General features: G+C 29.6%; 3 protein-coding genes across 3 annotated transcripts in view; 2 read left to right on the top strand and 1 right to left on the bottom strand.

Annotated features, from left to right (window-relative positions):
• Positions 1–700: 700 nt before the first annotated feature.
• Usp12-46 (Ubiquitin-specific protease 12/46) overlaps positions 701–21,241 on the bottom strand; it is a 102,297-nt gene continuing 81,756 nt past the window's right edge. Inside the window, exon 3 of the mRNA XM_065516178.1 lies at positions 701–2,223. Within this exon, the coding sequence (XP_065372250.1) occupies positions 869–2,068 (1,200 nt within the window). The 5' untranslated portion in view covers positions 2,069–2,223 and the 3' untranslated portion in view covers positions 701–868. The remainder of the gene's footprint in view (positions 2,224–21,241) is intronic.
• On the top strand, positions 10,624–11,091 carry LOC135953493 (uncharacterized). The gene is made up of 3 exons (XM_065503424.1): positions 10,624–10,635; positions 10,695–10,765; positions 10,836–11,091. Exons 1-3 carry the CDS (start codon positions 10,624–10,626, stop codon positions 11,089–11,091), a joined length of 339 nt encoding a protein of 112 aa, XP_065359496.1.
• Positions 17,378–17,822, top strand: LOC135953482 (uncharacterized). The gene is made up of 3 exons (XM_065503412.1): positions 17,378–17,389; positions 17,451–17,521; positions 17,576–17,822. Exons 1-3 carry the CDS (start codon positions 17,378–17,380, stop codon positions 17,820–17,822), a joined length of 330 nt encoding a protein of 109 aa, XP_065359484.1.

Genomic DNA, 21,241 nt, shown 5'->3' with positions numbered 1-21,241 from the left:
AACTTTTTTCTTTTTAAGTTATCGGAAAAAATTTCTAAGAGGATGTATAAGAAATTTATACTTTCTGAAAGCTAAGTTTTCGTAAAATATTGTAAATGAAAAAAATTGTAAAATTGTTGTTACCGAGGGGACCAGGTCCATTCAAAAACGCCTACTTTTTATGTAAAATTAAACTTTAGGGCATAACAAATTTGGCGCTAAGTGCTCGATATGCTGGTCACAAACACCCTGTGGAATCGATCGGAAGAAAAGTGGTAACAGATTTGTCTGTTCTAAACTACTGAACTACTTTTAAAGTTAAAATTCAAAATCTAAACTTAATTATACCTTTGTGAAGGGACATTTTTCATTTGCGTGGGGGAAAAAAGGGATTTTATTTAATCAGTGTAGGGAATTTTCAAACAAGTCTTCTGGCAACACTCACCCCCGCACACACCCAGCCAGCAACTTGTGACAGTGAGTACCGAAAGTGTAGGAGATTTAATACAATGAATTTGATTGGATGACTGGTTAGTTTCCTGAGTAGTTGGTTGGGTGTAAGGGATTTTTGTGTATTCAAAAAAAAACCTTGAAAAGACATTGCTGTCTTTTAGAATAGAATATGACTTTTACACATTTTGGACCTTAAAAAAGTGTGTAAATGTCAAATAAATATTATCTGATTCTTCGTTTTCCTTTGTGCCTATTGAAATGAAAACAATTTCTGTATTTTATTTTACTGACATTCTATGAAATGCATGGTGATTATTAATTTTTATTCGTACATATTTTTAATAAATTTTGTATTTATTTTAAATAAAAACATTTTTGTTTAAATGTTAACTAAATTGAAATTAATTTCAATGACTCTGCGCCTCTAGCCAAGCCTTTAATTATTGCAATCCCTGGATTGATAAAATAGTATATAACCGGTTTCCGATGACTTTTGTATGTCCGACGTTAAACCATAGAAATCTTCTATAGTTGAAGCCTCAATCTTATCCACCATGTCATCGTCGAACAGCAACCACAGGCCATGACTCTTAACAATGCTGATGTAGTGGCCACGATTTGGACCCGAACCACAGTGTATGACTACAGCCATTAGATCGTATAGACGATCGGGATTGACCGCATCGTCGGAGGTGTTAAAAAGTCTTAGCTCCAGCGGGAATACAACACGGTGAGACACTTTAATGTGACGATTAAATTGTTCCATGTATTTGAAACGTTTGAGATGCAGAGCCAAAATCATGGGTAACTTTTTGACGCGCATACGTTTTTGAGCCTCTTGATAACTGCAGCAATTGTCGCATTTGAATTTGTTGTCTGAGCATAAAGTTTCGGTGTTGCTAAAGCAGCGCAAGCAATGGGTGATGGAAGTATTCTGATCCACATCGACTTGTAAATCAAAGAAATGTTCATCTTTACTGCTGACCGTTTCGCAATTTAAACATCTGGTCTCTGAAGTCAAAGTGCCCTGGAATATCTCATGCACCCAGGTGGGTTCGGTGTTGGCGCTGTTGGTTTGTGTGGGCGTGGAGGCATCGGTTATGCCTATACCAATGCCATTGATGGAGCCTGTAGACTGGGAACATGTACCGTTGGTAGAGGAATTTGAAGCAGTGGTTGATGTTGAAGTTGTGGAGGTTGATTTAATAGCTGCCGTTCCTGCAGCAGAGCCATTTTTATTAGCATTTCTTTCGGCCAATATAATTTCATTGATATGATTGATGAGAAAATTCAAAAACTCATGAGCATCCTGTTGCATATAATTGTCAAACTCTTCCTTTTCCTTGCGCAAACGCGCTATAAACTTTTTGGGCGCTATAGAGCCCACTTTCTTCTTCTGTGTGGCTATATTGTAGAAAAGATCGGCCAAGCAGGACAGCAGAGTCTCCTTGGGTCTTTTGTTTTTGGCCTTGTATTCCAGCACCTTATCACGGAAAGGTTTACAAAAGTATAAAGCCTGTAGCACCGAGTTACTATAGCAGGTGTTGCCAAAATTCACCAAACCAAAGTAATGTTCATTGGGTGGAAATAAATCCGAGCCAATTTCCTTTTCCAATTGTGAGACATTTGCTCCCATAGTATAGCTTTTTGCTTTAACAATTAAATTTATTTGAGATTTGAGAGATTCTTTATTAACAACACCAAACACCACCACCAAATATTTTTATGTTAGTTTTCAAATTGTTTTAAAACATGTTCTTAAAATTTTCTTTAAATTTTTGTAGTAAGGGTCTGAAAATATATAAGAAAAAAAGTTGAAGAGGGGATATCAGTTCAAAAGAAGAAATTTCTTTTAAAATTTTTTTATAGCAAAAAAAAAACAAAAAAAAACTTGATAAAATATTTTATTTTTTATGGAAAAATAAATATTTTATTATTTGAAAATTAAAAAAAAAAACATAAAAATTATTAAATGTTAAACACATACACACTTTATTATCCCCTCTCCAAACAATTTCTTTTCGTATATTTTGCAGAAAATAACAAAAAAAAAGAAAAGAAAATTTCAAAAATCATTATAAAAATTTCATTATATTGCACAAAAATAATCTTTTTTACTATAATTTTTATTTATGTATTTACTTTTGAATAAATTAAATAAATTTCTTTAAAATACAAGAGTTTGAATAAATTTGAAATATAAACACATTTAATTGACACAAAATAAGGAGAAGGAAGAATAAAATTTTTTTCGTTTTTACAAAAATATTTTAATTAGTACACAAAATATTTATTAGTTTAAACAATAACAATTATTGTAATACATACAAACTTAGACTAATTTTAGTAAATATTATTTATAAACAAATAAGAGAGCTATATCTAGAGAAAAAATATAGTTGTACATATTTACGGTAACCATTTCAACATTTTTACAAGTTTTTATTAACAATATTATAGTCACAGTAATTATTTATATGATTGTGGTAATCATAATATGTTTAAATTTATCATTCACATGATTATCGCAATCATAATTGTGATTGTTTTATAAAATATATGTTTATGGATTATGATGCACTTGGATTATGATATCCATAAGCCGAGAACAGCATAATATTTTAAATCCTTCATTATAAAAATGGTTGTCACAAACATATACTTATTTACTGCACCATATATAGATTGCTAAAAACATGTGAATCGTAATTTTACCATATTATGGTTACCAAATAAATAAAGTGACAATAATATTGCTTAAAAACATGTAAAAATGTCGAAATGGTTACTGTTAACATGTACAACTATATTTTTTCTCAGCGTGTATATTTGACTGTATCCAATCTTAAAACATGTCCTTGGTCCAACAAATTATTATTTTTTTTAATCACATTAGCTTTCAAATATATGTCAGATATTGTATTATCTAAATCATTCTTTATTTAGGTCACCGCAAAAAAGTACGTGAAAAAATAATTAAAACTTTTCAAAAATCGTAAAAATAGAAAACAATTTTAAGGTTCACCGTCACCAGTATAAGATAGACATAAACATTGAAAGAAAATCTGGACCAGGAAGGAAAAATGGTCTAACAGAAAACATTTTTTTAAACAAATGTTCTGCTGTACTAGGGTTTTTATCCCGGGAATTCCCGGTACAAATTTCCCGGGAATTTTGCCATTTTTTCACTACCCGATTCCCGGGATTTTTAGTCGGGAATCCCGGGAATTAAAAACTGACGAAAATACATAGAAATCAAGTTAGAACTCTATTTTTCACCTAAAAACAGTGAAAAGTTTTTTGCTTATATCTTGTCATTAATAGACCGCTTATTATTACTATTTATTTGGGGTTTTTAGTATGAAAATTTAAAAAGAGAATTCATAATTTATAGAATTTATTTCTTCTTCAAATCCATAACAAAATAGCTTCAAAAATTTATTAAATTATTAAATTTTTCTTCAATTAAAATCTAGTACAAAAAGATTTAAGACAATTTTTCAATTAATTTTGTAAATGATTTGATTTAACAAAAATTTAATCATTCATAGTTTGAATAAATTTTGTTATTAATTAACTTTAAAATTAATTCAGGCTTTGGAATGAATCTAAAAAATTAAATATTAGGAAAGGATTTATGGAATGAAATGCTGACATTTTTTAATTACGGATTAAGATTTTAGTGAATTAAACTGAAATTTTATTAATTAATTGGAAGCTCTGATATTTAATAATTATAACACTAAGTTTTTATTTGAAATTTGGCTATAATATTCCTAATTTACAGTATCATTATATATTTCGGGAATAGCCGGGTACCAGGGAATGTAGAAAAAATTTACCGATTCCCGGGAATCAAAAAAGGTCGAGAAATTAAAAACCCTATGCTGTACACATAATAAAGAGTGAGTCAGAAAAAACCTGGATCATGAAGTAAAAAGTCAAACAGATATTGGTAAGGACAAGCAGTAGAACAACTCTTTCGAGAACCGAACACTTCTATAAGAAAAGCAGCTCGTAAAGTTAAATGCTCTGATTCTTTTGTGAGCAGATCCAAAGCTAATGCTGGCTTGAAGTCGTATAAAGTTCAGAAAGCTCCAGATCGCAATTCGTTGAAGAACTTTTAAGCAAAAGAACGAGCGGAAAAATTTAGGTCATATTTTTATTAAAAAAAATACAGCTTTTGTGTGATGGATGATGAAATTTATGTACTGGCAGACTTTTCACAACTTCCGAGTCAAGGTTTTTAATATTCAAGAATATTATGCTGGACAAAAAAAACGAAACGAAGAAGCCCTTGAGTGGTATTCAATCAATAATGCCAATTTTGTACCACGGGAGGCAAATTCACCCAATTGTCCAGAACATCGACCTGTAGAAAGGTATTGGGACTCTTGTAAAAAAAAGAATTAAAGAACACAGACAAGGTATCCCAGGACATGTATCATTTTAAGAGTAAGTGGACCACCTCGTTCAAAAAGTTTACGGAATATATTGTCAACCGATTATTATGTCAACCGATTAATATGTCAATATTTGAATGTTTAATAAATTTTTACAGGGTTGAACGGTTAAAGTTTTATTTAACTTAATACAAGTATAAGTTTTTTCTGGCATACGCTTTATTATTAATGACTTAGTAATCTATATCAAAAATCGAGGTAATGGGTCGATTTTCTCAAGACTACAGTGGATATATTTATGTATGAATCATGAATGTAAGTTTTTTGGTTATATCGACCCCGCTATCTATAAGGGAAACAAGGTTTACATAGAATGCCACCCAGTCAGTCAGCCAGACGGACGGACGGACTGACATCGTTTATTCGACTCAGAAATTCTCAGTCGATAAATTTTTGGGCGTTACAAATATCAACAGAAACGCATTATACCCACTATACCCTCCCCATTATGATGATGTAGGAAATAACAAACAAGTTATCCAATTTCGAAATTCAAGCCTAACATTCTAACACATAAACAACTAGAACTAAATTGACCCAGTAATTCAATACTAAAATAATTATGAGTTGAAGAGGAGTTTTTTGACGAACATAAAACACAATAATAATATGAACATCTTCTTAAAGGGTAGCCCAACTACAACAAATTTCGCACACTCCAAGATGTTAAACAAAAAAAATAATAAAAATTATGAACTTGTATTTCTGGATTAGATTAAATGTTTAAAATCATGAAATTTAGACAAAGTTGTTAAAAAGCCAATCAGTTGAATTTTAGAACAAGAATAGAAACAGTTAAAATGTATAAAGAATTAAAAGTAAATTTTAAATTAAAAAATTAAAGAAATTTGTGTTTTACTAATAGTTTTTAAATTTACAGTTGTTTTTATTCCTGTCAATTTTCTTTGTGGAATTTATATGGGTGTCTGCAGATACCCAAAAGTTGGCAAGAATAGGGTAAATGATTAATTTTATTTTATATAGTTTTAACAGAACTTTAAATTCATTTTATCATTATTTTTTCATTTCTTCAATTTAAGCATTCGCCTGGAAGATTCTGAACGCCATGCAGTCATATCATTGGATAATGATCAACAGCTGTTGGTTGATGGTTCATTTGTGCAACATTATGAAATAGCCAATGATCCCAAGAATAGATTAACTCTAACAGTGATTTATGTAGCTGACAAAGATGGCTATAAAGCCAAGTATGTTTTAGTGAAGAAGGAATTTCAAAGACCGGCCTATTTAAATCCCTCCACTTTAAAGTCCTCAGCTGGTTAAAAACAAACAAAAAATAATTGATTTAATATTGTAACATAGTTTCAAGATAACAATTTTATATGCAAACAACTTAATAATTAAAGAAATATTTTGATCTTGGAAAAACTCTGGAATTGAAAAAAAGAACATTTCAATATTTGTTTTTTAATTGCATCATTAAAAATTAATCTCTTATTTTTTTGGAGAAATTTGCAGATTTAACTTTATTACGAATTTTTAACATTGATTGTGTTTTAATGGTGAGAAGAGACAAGTGCTGTAAAAATAATGTCAATTATTCAAAATCATCAGAATTGAATTTAAATTGAGGTACATGTGAGCAGGCAGTTTCCAAACAGGTCACAAACATGTTTAAAATCTAGATATGCCGAGTTAAATCTGGGCGAATGTTGATCTCAGATCTCAAATTCACTAAAATCTTAATTCAGAATTAAAGAAGTAGACATTTATGTATCATAGAGCCATATTGTCTTGTGGACCAGGGACAAATGTTGCAGTATAATTTTTGAGTACCTACAACTATTTGTGCAAAATTTCATCAGGATTGTCGAATAATGAACATATTTGCGACTGTTCAAACATTATTCCGAGGGCACTTATCAACAGATAGTATTTGTGGAAAATTTCAGCCAGCTAGCTTTTTTCGTTGGGCCCTATCCTGTTTTAAACAGACAGTCGGACGGACAGACATAAATCGTCTTAGAATCTTATGAGGACTCCGAATGGTTTTGCGACAAATATTTTTTTGTGTTACAATCGGAATGACAATATCCAAATGGTGGGTATAAAAATATCAGGAGTTTATTCCATAAACCCATTCCCAACAAAACGAATTATTTAACATAATTTTAAGACTTTTATTTATTTTTATTTAAATAGAATTCATTCATTGTTCAATTAAATCCACACTGGAATTAATTCAAAACTGAATTCATTCATCATTTGAATGATTAAATTTGTTTAATTCAAATTAAAAGAAATAATTTTTTCTTCATTCAGTTTTGTTTTAATTTTGATCGTTTACAAAATGTATAGAATAATATTGTCTCAAGCCTTTTTGTAATAGATTTGAATTGAAGAGAAATTTAATCATTCAATAAATTCTATAAAGCTATTTTGTAATGGATTTGATTTAAAAAAAACTGGAATTATTTAATAAAGAATTAATTCTCAAAGGAATAAATTTAATACGATTGAAGTACTAAGGAATTGAGCCTATGAATTAATTCACAATGGAATAGTTAAGCAATAAAATTAAATTTGATGTTGAAAATTGAATTGGGAAATATTTAATTCTTTCGAGACTTTGGGGTTTATAATTCCAAAATGTGCCAGATATGAACGGAAAAGTTTTTAAATATAATATTGGGTGTATAACCTAAAAACTCAACAAGAGCTTGCAAAATCACCAGGATTCATTCAAAAGCAGGAAAATTGGGTACCATACGAATTGAAGAGGAGAGACCTTGAAAGACAAGCTGCTGAAATATGGCAAATGCAGATGAACCTTGCCGAATGCAGATGATTTGTTTGAATATGTTAAAATTTATTTAGAAAGATGTGTTATAGTGCAGGCCTTGCCCCGTTCGACTACTATTTGTTTCGATCGATGTAGAACGCTCTCTCTGGGATACGCTTCCCTTTGGAATAGAGTATCCGATACTGGCTTGATTAGTTCCTGGCCTCAAAAGATGAGCAGTTCTTTTGGCTGGGATTCCATATGTTGCCAGAAAGATGCGAAAAGGTCCAAGCTAACAATTGAATAAATTTATATTTAAAGAATTGTTTCAAAATAAATGCTAAACATTTGAAAAAATCCCACATTTTTAATTTATAAACCCTATATATTTTTTGAGAAACGAAACACAGATCTTGCAATTCAAAAAAAACACACTACCCTAAATTCGGAATCAGGAACCACGACCCAAACTGACATAAATACGTGAACTCAACGTGCATATTGTTTTAAAATTGATTCCTTCAACTTTGAAAATTGGAATAAATTGTGTAAAATATATTCAAACCCAATAAGCCTTTTTACTGGAATTCAAGTGGAAAGCAAGTGTAAATCAAGCCTTTAATTATAGTCAAGCAATTGAATTACACTTGCATTACACTTTATTTCAATAGCATTATCCAGAAAAAATTAAATATTTTTCAAACAAAAACATGTGGCTTGAATTTATAAACATAATTCAAGCCACATGTTTTTTGTTTGAAAAATATTTAATTTTTTCAAATATTTTTCAAGTTCAAATTCCAGCAATATGTTCAAGTGCTTGAATTTTTTATGCTTAAGTGCTTATTGGAAAATATTTGTGTATTTTGTAAACCCAATAAGCATCAAAGCCCTAAAAATTCAAGCACTTGAACATTTTGTTGAAATTTGACTTGAATGCAAATATAATTATGTTTTAAACTTGAAAAATATTTGAAAAAAAAATTAAATATTTTTCAAACAAAAAACATATCCCAATAAGCATTTTTACTGGAATTCAAGTTGAAAGCAACTGTAATTAAAGCCTTGAATTATAGTCAAGCAATTGAATTACAGTTGTATTACACTTTATTTCAATAGCATTCTCCAGTAAAAATGAAACATAAATTCAAGCCATATGTCTTTTGTTTGAAAAATAAATAAATTTTCAAATATAAAATGATAAAGTGCTTGAATTTTTGGGGCTTTGGTGCTTACTGGGATATCTTGAATTTGTGTTTCCTTTTCACTGGAGAATGCTATTGATATAAAGTGTAATACAACTATAATTTAATTGTTTGACTATAATTCAAGGCTTGAATTACACTTGCTTTAAACTTGAATTTCAGTAAAAATGCTTAATGGGAAAATTTTAACTCAGTGTTGTAATTTTGTATTTACAGTGTTGCAGTGGTATACTCAATTTGCTAAGAGCTATAATTGCTGACGAGGGTATCAATTTTTAACAACGCACTCCTTACTTTCAAAAATTTCAAAGTATAAAGAAATTTCATTAACTAATAATGACAACATGCATTTTTATAATGATTCTCTTGAATAACTTTTAATTAACGAGTTTCAAAACCGCAATTAAACCATAGATTTATAAACATACATAAATACCAGTATTTTTGCAGTATTTCTAGATATTTCAATAAAAAAAAACAATTCAAAGAATTTTTTGGGAAATTAACAAATCTAAACATCTTGCAAAATCAGTTATAAAAAAGAAGATCTAACAAAATGTTTAAACTAAATAAGGTAGATAAGCAAATATTCTCTCTATAAGATTTTTATTCATTAATAATAAAATTAATAATTTTATTGAAATATTTCATAGATAAAATTCATAATTTTAACATTAATCATCTTTGTTAATTTGGCTGAAGCTGAGGTTAAAATTTTACGAAAGTTTAGGTAAGTTATTTTATATGTACAACATTTCAAAATAATTTAATATAATTTCCAAATTTATAGCCTTTCTTGGAAGAATTTTTTACGCGATGAAACAATATCTTTAGACAATGAAAGCAATTTACTTGTGGAAGGCTACATTGTACAAAAATTTTACATTCCCAATGATCCCAATCATGTGCAAAAAGTAATTATTGAATTTATTGCTGACAAGGAGGGCTATAAACCGAAATATTCATTGGTGAAGGAAGATTATGCAGATACGCATCGTTTATCGGTTTCTACTTTAAAATCTGTTGCGGGTTAGATAAGGATTTATTGTAAATGAATTGTTGTTATCTCTGGTTTATTTTTAATATAATACATTTTCTTTAGTGAAAATATTTTTTTTTAATTTTTAACTTTCTTTATTTATTTTTGGTTTATAGGTTTAAGCCATAGAGAATAGACATAGAGCGGAAACTCTCCTGTCAAAGACCTAACTCAGTTGTAAAAAAACCTAAGTGGTGGGAATGTATTAGTAGAAAAATCTATGTGAAAACAAAAACAACAATCGTATGTATGATTATTTTGAGTAATTTTTTTGTTTGATTTATTTTCTAGTTTCCGCTCTTGTTTGTCTATGGTTTAAGCTGAGAACTTTTAAAATTTCATAAGCTATTTTACAAAATCTAGGTTTAAAACCTAATTAATTTAAGCCTAACTTACAAACTGTGGCCCTTTTGTAGTTTTATATTTAAGAGATTTGTTGTTTAGACAAACTACAACCAAAAGCACTCCGTTAATTGAATAAAACTGGCAAAATTGTTTAAGTTTGATTCATCAAAAATCCCAAACAAAAAAAAAACATCACCTTCCAGACTAGAAATTCAAGTTTTTTTTCGAGTGTTAGTTTCTTTGTTCTCTTTCAAATTAATAGAAACCTCAATGACCCAACAAGAATTTACTAATAACTTTCAACATAAAAATAGTTAACACACAAAAAAACCACAAAAAATTATTAACAAATTAGTAACTGTTAGTCAATAGAAGTTAAAACATCAAGCATCAAATATGAAAATCTGGGTAAGAATTTCTTGTATTCAGAAAATATAAAAATAATATTAAAATAAATAAAATTTTAGCCAATTTTGTCAATTGTATTAGCTGTATTAAGCCAAACCCAAGCCGATATCAAACTCTTACGTGAGGTCAAGTAAGTACTTGTGAAGTATTTTTATTAAACAATTTTTAAAAATATTGCAAATATTTAATTATAATTGTAGCATAATGGGTGATGACTCCTATCGCCATGAAACTTTCTCTTTGAAAAATGAAAACACTGCCGAAGAAGAGCTAGTTATAGAGGGTACCCATACACAAAACATACATCCGAAAGATAATAAGGCTTCTTCTGTATATCGCTTCGAAACCATTTATGTGGCCGATAAGGATGGTTATCGGGTGAAATACAAATTAGTGCGTCAACCTAATGTGCAGCTTTTCTTGAGTCCATCAACATTAAAATCTGTAACGGGTTAAAAGGGAACTATCTTTTAAATACCCGCCTACATTTCAAGAATAAACATCAGTTTCTCTGTTGCTGGAATAGTGGAAAATCTCGCCAGCATTATTTTATAAATAATTTTAAATTAACAAACTAAAGAATTTTTGTTCTCAGTAAGTGTTTTTAAATAAAAATCTACAATAATTAAAATTCTATATTAAGGAGTGAGATCGAAAAAACCTTAACACACGTTTTTCCTTAAAAGTTTTAACCCAAGTATGTATAATTTAATTTTTTTATTGATCAAGTTACCTTTGTAAAGCATGTCAGTTATTATGTTTAACCCTCTAACCGGCAAGTCTGCTTTTAGGCGGGGTATGTTAAATGTATGTAATGCTGCTTTATTTGCTTATTTTTCCAGTTATGTGTGTAAAGAGACAAATAATTTACTTATTTTGATAAACAAGAACGTGTACTTGTCCTTTGTTTTTTTTTAATTCCAACGTATTTTTTTTCAAACAATAATAGGGTTAATGTCAATTATGTTCATATGTTGTTAATCTGATCAAAATGAGAGACGAGAAAATACGTACTAAAATTATAAAATATTTTCAACAAAACCCAACTTGGTCCTTCAAAAAGTTGACCAAACAATCAAAGGTCTGCCGTCAAACTGATTCCAATGTCATTAAACAGTATCGGAAGAACTTGTCCGTTGATAGAAAAACTGTTTCAGATAGAAGGAATGGTCCACATGATTTTTCTAAAGCCAATAAATAGAAAGCATTTTCAAAAGATCTCTCAACAAATCCGGTAGGAAAGCAGTCCGGTTAACTCAGTACTCGGACTATTTGCTACGAAAAGTTAAAAAAATTTAGAGGCCAAAGACAGAACACGGAAATTGAAGACAAGTTATATAAAAAAATCGACGACGAAACGTATGTTCTGGAAATTTTTCGCATCTTCCAAATCAATATTTTTATGTTGCTGATGCTAGAGGGAATGTTGTAGAAAAGTTTTCTCCCAAAAAGTTATTGCCATGGCAAGCAATAAGCAGTTGTGGCAAAAGAAGCCAAACATTTGTTACAAAGGCTCTATAAATACCGAAATTTACATCAAGGAATGTTAACAAAAAATGATGCTTTTATTCATAAGACTTATTTTTGGCATGATTTGGCATCATGTCATTATGGTAAGCAAGGTCTTGAGTGGTACAAGAACAATAATGAGGTATTTGTACCAGGAGTGCCAAATCCTCCAAACTGCCTGGAACTAAGGCCAGCTGAGAGATATTGGGATCTTGTTAAAAGAGAATTAAATAGCACAGAAAAGTTGTCCAACAGTGTGGTAAATTTTAAACAGAGATAAACTACATGTTCGAACAAAGTGATCAGTTATATTCAATAATTAAACTATTAGTTTTTGTGACGATCAGTTCCAAATGAGATACATACATAGATATCAGCGCACAAAATTTCGCCTCTATAGCTATAGCTTATAGCTCCTATATAAGGTTCAAATCGCGCATAAATATCAACATTAATACAAAATTTAACATTGTTCCAACATTATCTATCTATATATATAAAAATGAAATGATCCATGTATGTAATGTCATCACGTGAGAACGGCTGGAGTGATTTGGCTGATTTTTATACCCTACACCACCATAGTGGGGAGGGTATTATGCGTTTGTGCAGATGTTTGTAACGCCCAAAAATATTAGTCCAACACCCACCTTAAAGTATACCGATCGACTTAGAATCATTTTATGAGTCGATTAAGCGATGTCCGTCCGTCCGTCTGGTCGGTTGGCTGGCTGTCCGTGTAAACCTTGTGCGCAGAGTACAGGTCGCAATTTTGAAGATATTTCGATGAAATTTGGTACATATTATTTTTTTTGGCTCAAGGACCAATCCTATTGAAACTGGCTGAAATCGGTCCATTATTTCACCTAGCCCTAGGACATTTGTATGGCCTCCCGAAATTGGACTTTATCGGTCATAAATGTTTAATTTATATATGTATCTCCACAAATTCCGCTCCAAATAAGTTTTATGTACACAAAATTCATGTCACCAAATTTTGTTACGATCGGTCCATAATTAGTCATAGCTTCCATATATACCCGCTTCCGAAAATCACTTTAACGTGCATAAATCGCTTAAAAATGTTGGTAAACTCACAAAATTCAACATAGTTAACTTTAATATAGACATAAATCACACGACCTAATTTCATGGTGATCGGTCCATAATTGGTCATAGCCCCCATATAAGGCCCACTTCCGAAAATCACTCAAAAATTTTTTTTTGCACTTTTACTTAGTGTAGGATATTATACTTTCTTACTTGTTTTTTATTCGATTCGAAATTTTCAGAAGATGGTTTGTAAAGAAAAAAATTCAAAAATTACGGCTAAAATCGGCTTTTTTGAGTCCAGTCAACTGTAATAAAAAATCCCTTAAAGTATGCAGTACAAATTTAGATATTTTATTTGAAAATAAATAAGAACAGGCAGGGTTGGAGAAACTTGCCGAACTAACATTAGTAAATGCTACCGGGCGAAGCCGGGCAGTCAACTAGTATATACATAATTATATATACACATCTGCTCAAAATAATAGATACACCAAAATTTATTTTTTAAAAACGAAAAAAATAATGGTATATTGTAAAATTATAAAAAAAATTCAGTCGATTTTTATTTATAGTTAAAAGGAGAGTAAAAAACAAAAACAAAATATTTCATAATTAATAATAAATATTATAAAGTAAATTAAATTTCTTAAATTTCGAAAAATTTGGTGCTCATAATAATAGATACATTTTTAAAAATTCTTATTAAACAAAAGCTAATAAATTTTATCTTAAAAAAATTAGTTTATTATTAAAGTAAAGCTAGTATCCAGTATATCCACCTTTGTTTTGTAAAACTTTCTCCACTCTTCTGGGCATACTGGATATCAAGTTCTGACACTTCTCCAATGGAATCTCGTACCATATTTTTTGCGTTTTCTCCCATAAATCGTCTTTATTTTTGAAAACTTCCTTCGAAAGCCTTATCTTTAATTCACTCCACAAGTTTTCTATTGGGTTTAAATCAGGGGATTGGCTGGGCCAGCTTAAAACAGGTACGTTATTCTCCAAGAACCAGTTTTTAACTAATCTTGAACTATGTTTTGGGTCGTTGTCCTGCTGGAATGTCCATATTAATGGCATATTTTCCGATGCATATGGAAGCATTACGTTTTCCAATATGTCTCTATACCCACTAGCATTCATGGTATCTTCTATTCGGAATATCGGACCAACACCATTCCATGAAAAGCAACCCCAAACCATTATGTTTCCCCCGCCATGTTTTACCGTCTTTTTTGTAAATTTAACGTGGAATTCTTTTCCTTTTGGTCGGCGTACATTTCTTTGGCAGTCGTTTCCAAACAAATTTATTTTTGTTTCGTCGCTCCATAAAATATTTCTCCATTTTTTTTCGCCTTCACACCCGGACCATTGTAAGTGCTCTTTAGCAAATTCTAATCTTGTCTTGATATTTTTTTGGCGCATTAGTGGCACTTTTCTGGCAATTCTTCCCGGCAATTTAGCTTGTAAAAGACGACGACGAACTGTTTGTGGACTGATTTCGTTACATAGCTCCGCAGAAATAGCTTTCGATGATATGAAAGGGTCTTTTTTAACCATAAGGACGATCCGCCTATCTGTTTCTGGACTGGTTTTCTTTGGTCTACCGCGAGTTTCTCTTTTTTGTTTTTTAGATAAAGCATTTTGGACAAAATGTAAAGATCTTCCTATGCTCTTTGCTATTTCCCGTAATGATTTTCCTTGATTTCTCATCGTTTGAACAATTTTTTTCTCATCTTCGGTACAATGATGATTTCGTCCCATTTTCTTCAAAAGAGTCCTATTTTTTATAAAATTGTTGCTAAAATTTAAATTATACTTACTGTTTCACGTAAATAGGAACAAAAAATTGCACAAAAAAAAAATTGTATATAAACAAATTACAAATTACTGATGTGTATCTATTTTTATGAGCAAATAATTTTTTGTAATTCAAATAAATTCGTTTTTAAAAATCAACATGAAAGCAAATAGTTGCCAGATTTTTGACTGACATGACATTGCCAGATAGAAATTTTAATAATATGATGTATTCTTAACGCTTGCGAGGAAATTTTCAATGTTACCGCCATTTAAATTTTTTCCAATTAGGTGTATCTATTATTTTGAGCAGATGTGTATATGTAACTCCTACATAAGGCCCACATCCGGAAAATACGTTATCGGTGCCAGTATTATATTGGTGGTAAGTAAATATATAAGATATTTTTGGTAAGTACGAGTATATATGGAATTATTTTTTTAATTAAGTGTTGTATTATGGGTTTTTCAATGTTGTGGTGGTACACAATTTCTGAAAGTGGCTTACTTTTGAATTTATTTGTTGTAGTGGTACACAATAATAGAAAAGTGTTTTGCTAACATCCGGAGCATTTCAAGATTTTGTTAAGTATAAACAAATTTCTTTAACTAATAATGACAACATGCATTTTTATAACGTTTCTCTTGAGTAACATTTAATTAACATGTTTCAAATCCGCACTTAAGTCATAGATTTACCATGCATAAACATTAAAACAGTATTTTTAAAATACCAGTATTTTAGCATTATTTCTAAAAAAAAAACATTCTAATAAATTTTTAGCAAAATTAACAAATTAAACATCATGCAGAATCAGTTATTAAAAAGAAGTTCTAACAAAATGTTTAAACTAAATAAGGTAGATAAGCAAATATTCTCTCATTAAGATTTTTATTCTTTAATAATAAAATTAATAATTTTATTGAAATATTTCATAGATAAAATTAATAATTTTAATATTCATCATCTTGGGCAATTTGGCTGCAGCTGAGGTTAAAATTTTACGAAAGTTTAGGTAAGTTATTTTATATATACAAAATTTGTAATTAACTTAATATAAATTCCAAATTTATAGCCTCTCTTGGAAGAATTTTTTACGCGATGAAACAATTTCATTAGACAATGAAGGCAATTTACTTGTGGAAGGCTACATTGTACAAAAATTCTCCATACCCAATGATTGCAAAAAATAATTATTGAATTTATTGCTGACAAGGAGGGCTATAAGCAGAAATATTTGTTGGTACAGGAAGACATTATAGATACAGATCGTTTATCGCCCTCTACATTAAAGTCAACAGCGGGTTAAATAATTTGAAAACAAATGATTAAATTCGTTGCAAAAAGTTAATAACAAACTATAACGAATCGAATGGGCTAAGCATTTTATAATTTTATAGGTTGTATATTTTTTCCTTCAGTATTTTTTGTATCATTTATTTATTTGACTTTGGTTTACAGATTTTAAATGTTAACTTTTTAATATAAATAATATTATTAATTATTAACAATTATTTCAAGCTTAACTTTTTGTAATAAAAACTCAACAAATAGTAGTTCCGTTTTTAGTTTTATATTTGAGAGATTTTCTTAACAAGTAAGAGTGTTATATTCGGCTGTGCCGAATCTTATATACCCACCACCAATATAATAATGACGTCGATTTTTTTATATTTTTAATTTCTTTCAGATTTTTTCTTATTTTCAATACCAAATTTTATAGATACCAGTATTATATAGACATTTATGTATCATAGAGCCATATTCCAGGCAGATCTTGGACCAATTCCTACCATTTGTTATTTTATAATAGAAATAATGTTTCAATGTATGCAGAAAACGTTTTGAAAAATATTAAATTTTTTTAAGGTTGTCCTACATTTTGGTTCATAACTCTAGTTTTACTTGATCGATTTTGTCCATTTATAATACCAAACATTTCTGAACAACAAAGAATATTTGGGGTAAATTTCATATCCCTAAGTTCTTCCTTGTAGGCCCTTTCGTGCCTTCAACAGATAGACAGAAGAACGGACATAGCTAGATCGTCTTAGAATTTCATTAGGACCCAGAATATATATATACTTTTGCGGTCTGTGATGTATTATGTGGATGTGTTACAAACGCAATGATAAAACCAATATACCCCCATATTTTTAGTGATGGGTATAAAAACAAAATTTGCATAAAAAAATGCAAAATTGTGTAAGTTTTTCTTACATCATTCAATATGTTTTTCTTTGTCAAATTCAAATTCAACCTCAATGATCGTCCAAGAATTTTTAATAATAACTTACAACCATAAAAATCTGTTAACACGCCTTCAAAAAATAATGACAAATTAGTAACTGTTGGACAAGCGAAGATAAAACATCAAAAATGAAAACCTGGGTAATAAATAAAATTAAATAGAAAATCAAATTAAATCTAAATTTTTGTTCACACTATTTAGCTATATCTAGCATTTGTATTAAACCTATTGAGCAACATACAAGGTGACACTAAAGTTATACGTGAGGTCAAGTAAGTATTTTAATAAAAAGTTGCTGAAAAATAGATATTAAATTTTACTTTCAGCATTTTGTTTGATGATACCTTTCGCCAAGAAACTTTCTCTTTGAAAAACGAAGAAGAATTGATTATAGCGGGTACACTTATGCAGAAAATATATCCCAAAGATAATATAGAGTTTGTATATCGCTTTGAAACAATTTATGTGGCCGATAAAAATGGTTATCGGGTGAAATTTAAATTAATACGTGAACCCAACGTACAAGTTGTTTTACAATTGAATCCTTCAACATTGAAATCAGCAGCGGGTTAAGTTGAATAAAAATATTTGAAATATTTGTGTAATAATATGTAAATAAAGTTGATTATAATAATTTCATTCATTCAGGGTTGTCAATTTAATACTAATATTATTTCATAATTTTTTTTATTATTCAATTAATAAATTAATTTTTAAAATTTCCTTCGTTATTCGAATGAATAACGGGTAATGTTATTCGAATAATTTCATAAAATATGTTTAAAATTAGACAATTTCTAACAATTTGTTTGTTAACAATGAATAGAAATACAAAAATTACACAGAGAAAACAGATTCGTAGTAAAGCCTTGTGACTACTAAAGACCTAGGAACTCTTTAAATAATGGTATTTTATATAATTAAATTGCTCAATAATTATTTACATCTACAGTAGCCCAAGGAAGTCTACATACAGGAAAAATTATTATGTTACTTTAATTTAAAGCAGTTTTTTTAGTTTTTTTTATGAGATATATAATAATACATGTCTTATGTCGATTTTAGAAAAAAAAATTCAAATAACGCCCAAAAGTTCACCGTTATTAGAGTTATTGATTCTGAGTAAAATAACGAAAAATTTATTTTCCCCCCGCCTACTTTTGGGTGGGCGGGGCTATTAAGTTTCATAATATTTTGAACATTAAAGCCCAAAAAAAAGTTTGTTATTTGACTCCGAATCAAAAAGTCTAATAAAGGAGAAATTTTGGACGTGATAGGAAATGTTGCTAAATCCGACTTAAGTGATGTTGTTTTAATTTTTTTTAGTGTGAATTTATTTTTTTAACAAATATATTTCATTAATTTTAACTTACAAATACTGCTTTCAACGAAAGAAATTTAATTTGAATTCCTGTATGTAGACTTTATTGGGCTACTGTATATATTATTACACTAAGAAATCAGATTCGTTGCAACAACCGAATTTGTTGTCAATCGAATGTTTCGTTAGCACACATATAATTTTTCGGTTCTATCAACAGAAAGTCAGTTCAACTTTGGTTACCCCATCTAAAATTTTGTAGCGACATCAATAAATTTCGGTCACTAAGGTAGAATCATTCGATTGACAATAAATTCGGTTGCTGCAACGAAATTTACAAAAAAAAATCAATATCTCAATTAGATTCAAAAATATGCCACTTTAAAACTCAGTACTTCAAAAATATTGCACTTTTTCATATCAAAAAATTTTGCATAAATTTTGTTAATGTTGTTGTATAAAATATTAAGAAAATTTATAAAAAAATTTAGTATGAAAAAGTGCAGTATTTTTAAAGGACGGAGTTGAACTTTATTTGATTAATCGCCAATTACACTATGCAACAAATGGAGACTTTTGGAAAAACACAAGATCATGACAGTATAGGTTCGACTCTACTACCAAAGGGTAGTACAACCCTATACTCAGTTTGCCCATTTTGGTGACCGATTTTTTTTTATGGGCCCCCAAAGTTTCTGAAAATCAGTGGGGCCTCTAAAAAAGGTGTCATCAGGTTTTGGTTAACAGCTAATTCAGACTTTGTGCTACGGCTTAACTTTATATGGCAATAATATAGCTAAGAGTCCGTCAAATAAATTTTGTTAAAATTTGTTTCCAAAAAATAGCTTTTTCGTGCACTTTTGTTGAAAAAATATAGGAAGAAAATTTTTTTTTTTTACTTTTTTTAGAATAACTTCCAGGGACTCCTAATTTTTCAATAACAATATCTCGCAAAGTTGTAGCTACGGTAAATTTGAATAACTCTTGTGAACATATCAATGCATTCTGAATGTGTCTAGTCACTCTACATAGCACATAAAGATCACTTTGTACCTTAACAATTTTCGTTTTTCCTATTTTTTGACGCTAAAACAAAGATTTTTTTGTAAAAATAGTATTATCAAGTCCACACTTCTATGTTGTGCTGTATTATTTACTCGGCTGAGGTGTTCGGAATGGGGATCAGTGGGTGGACCTTCAATGTCACACATTTATAAAAAAATTACCAAAAAGTCATTTATGATCCGAATGAGCTGCAATTTCAAATATAGATAGACCTTGAGAAGGTCTACAAAAAATATGATTTTATCTGTAGTTATCTCTTTTAGTTCAAGAGATATTTGGGTTTAATATTTTTTTAAATTTTACCCAATCTTTTTTTCGTATTTTAAATTTGATGGGCCTACGAAAGGTCGAAATTTGTTTTTTTATATATGACGTATATTTGCGATAAAATTCTAAAGAAAATAAAACAAATCTGATAACAATTATTTCGTCCCTATAAAAAGTTACACGCATCCAAAGTTGAAGCATCTTTTTATATATTTCAACTTTGTATGCCTGTGTTTTTTAAGTTTTTTCCCAAAAAAGTCCCCATATTTTTTCTTTTATAAAAAACTAATTTTCTTCGGGACTATATAAATTTTTTTATGATCTGGAAAGAGAACTTAATGCAAAAACATATAAGGTAAAATTTGACTAACTTAAGCGGACATTGTACCCCCCAGCCCTATCCAAACTTGGGCAATTTTGAAAAAAAAAAATTAGGTTTGAGTAAAAAATTCTAAAAACGCAAAACACCGACCCTCAAAAGCTCATCACATTTGTATAGCCCCATATGTTGTTTATATACATACAGAACGTTTTTACTATCATGCTGTAAATAACGTCAAAGTGGGCTATTTTCTAAAAAAAACTTAGTTTTTGGAACAAATTTTCGCCGTTTCAGGAATTTCGGTGTTTAAAAACAAAGAATGGCAACATTAGTGATGCCATTGACTTACGAATATTTAGGTCTATATTACTTCCAAATTTTATTGTGATGTCTGTAACTGTTCAAATTTTACATTAATTCAAAGTTTTTATTTTTCTTGATGGAAAATCACCATTTTAAAATATTATTAGTTTTTAAGGTAAATGACGTCACAAAATTATTCATTTCACTAAAATGTCAATCTTTAAGTCATAAGGTTTCCACCGATATCAAAAACTTATATAAAAAGCTTATATTTACACTTCAGAAGTTCCACAAACCTTGCCCACTTTCAAAAATTTTAAAGTTTTTTCATATCTTGCATCAAGCCGGTCTTGCATGATCAAGATTGGATAAAGTTATGCGCCCGGATCATACCGATAATGATTTGCCCATTCTTCGTTATTCCAGCACAATAGAGAATATACACTCGAACATACATTTTTAACAAAAAAATTATTGTTTTAGAGTCAAAAATTAGTAAAAAACTACATATTTTAAGCTACAAAGTGATTTTTGACAGCTATTTAGAATACCTAGGTATGTTCGGATTGCATTGATATGTTCACGAGAGTTATTCAAATTTACCGTAGCTACAACTTTGCGGGATATTGTTATTGAAAAATTAGGAGTCCCTGGAAGTTATTCTAAAAAAAGTAAAAAAAAAAAATTTTCTTCCTATATTTTTTCAACAAAAGT

Source organism: Calliphora vicina, chromosome 1 (genome assembly GCF_958450345.1).
Source record: "Calliphora vicina chromosome 1, idCalVici1.1, whole genome shotgun sequence".
In the NCBI taxonomy this organism is placed as follows: Eukaryota; Metazoa; Arthropoda; class Insecta; order Diptera; family Calliphoridae; genus Calliphora; species Calliphora vicina.
This window is presented reverse-complemented; position numbering and strand designations above follow the sequence as displayed.

Bases quoted from the DNA above. Each gene is read 5' to 3' on its own strand.
- LOC135953493 (XM_065503424.1), top strand. The intron at 10,766-10,835 runs GTAAGTACTTGT...TTATAATTGTAG, and splicing joins AAACTCTTACGTGAGGTCAA to CATAATGGGTGATGACTCCT.
- LOC135953482 (XM_065503412.1), top strand. The intron at 17,522-17,575 runs GTAAGTATTTTA...TTTTACTTTCAG, and splicing joins AAAGTTATACGTGAGGTCAA to CATTTTGTTTGATGATACCT.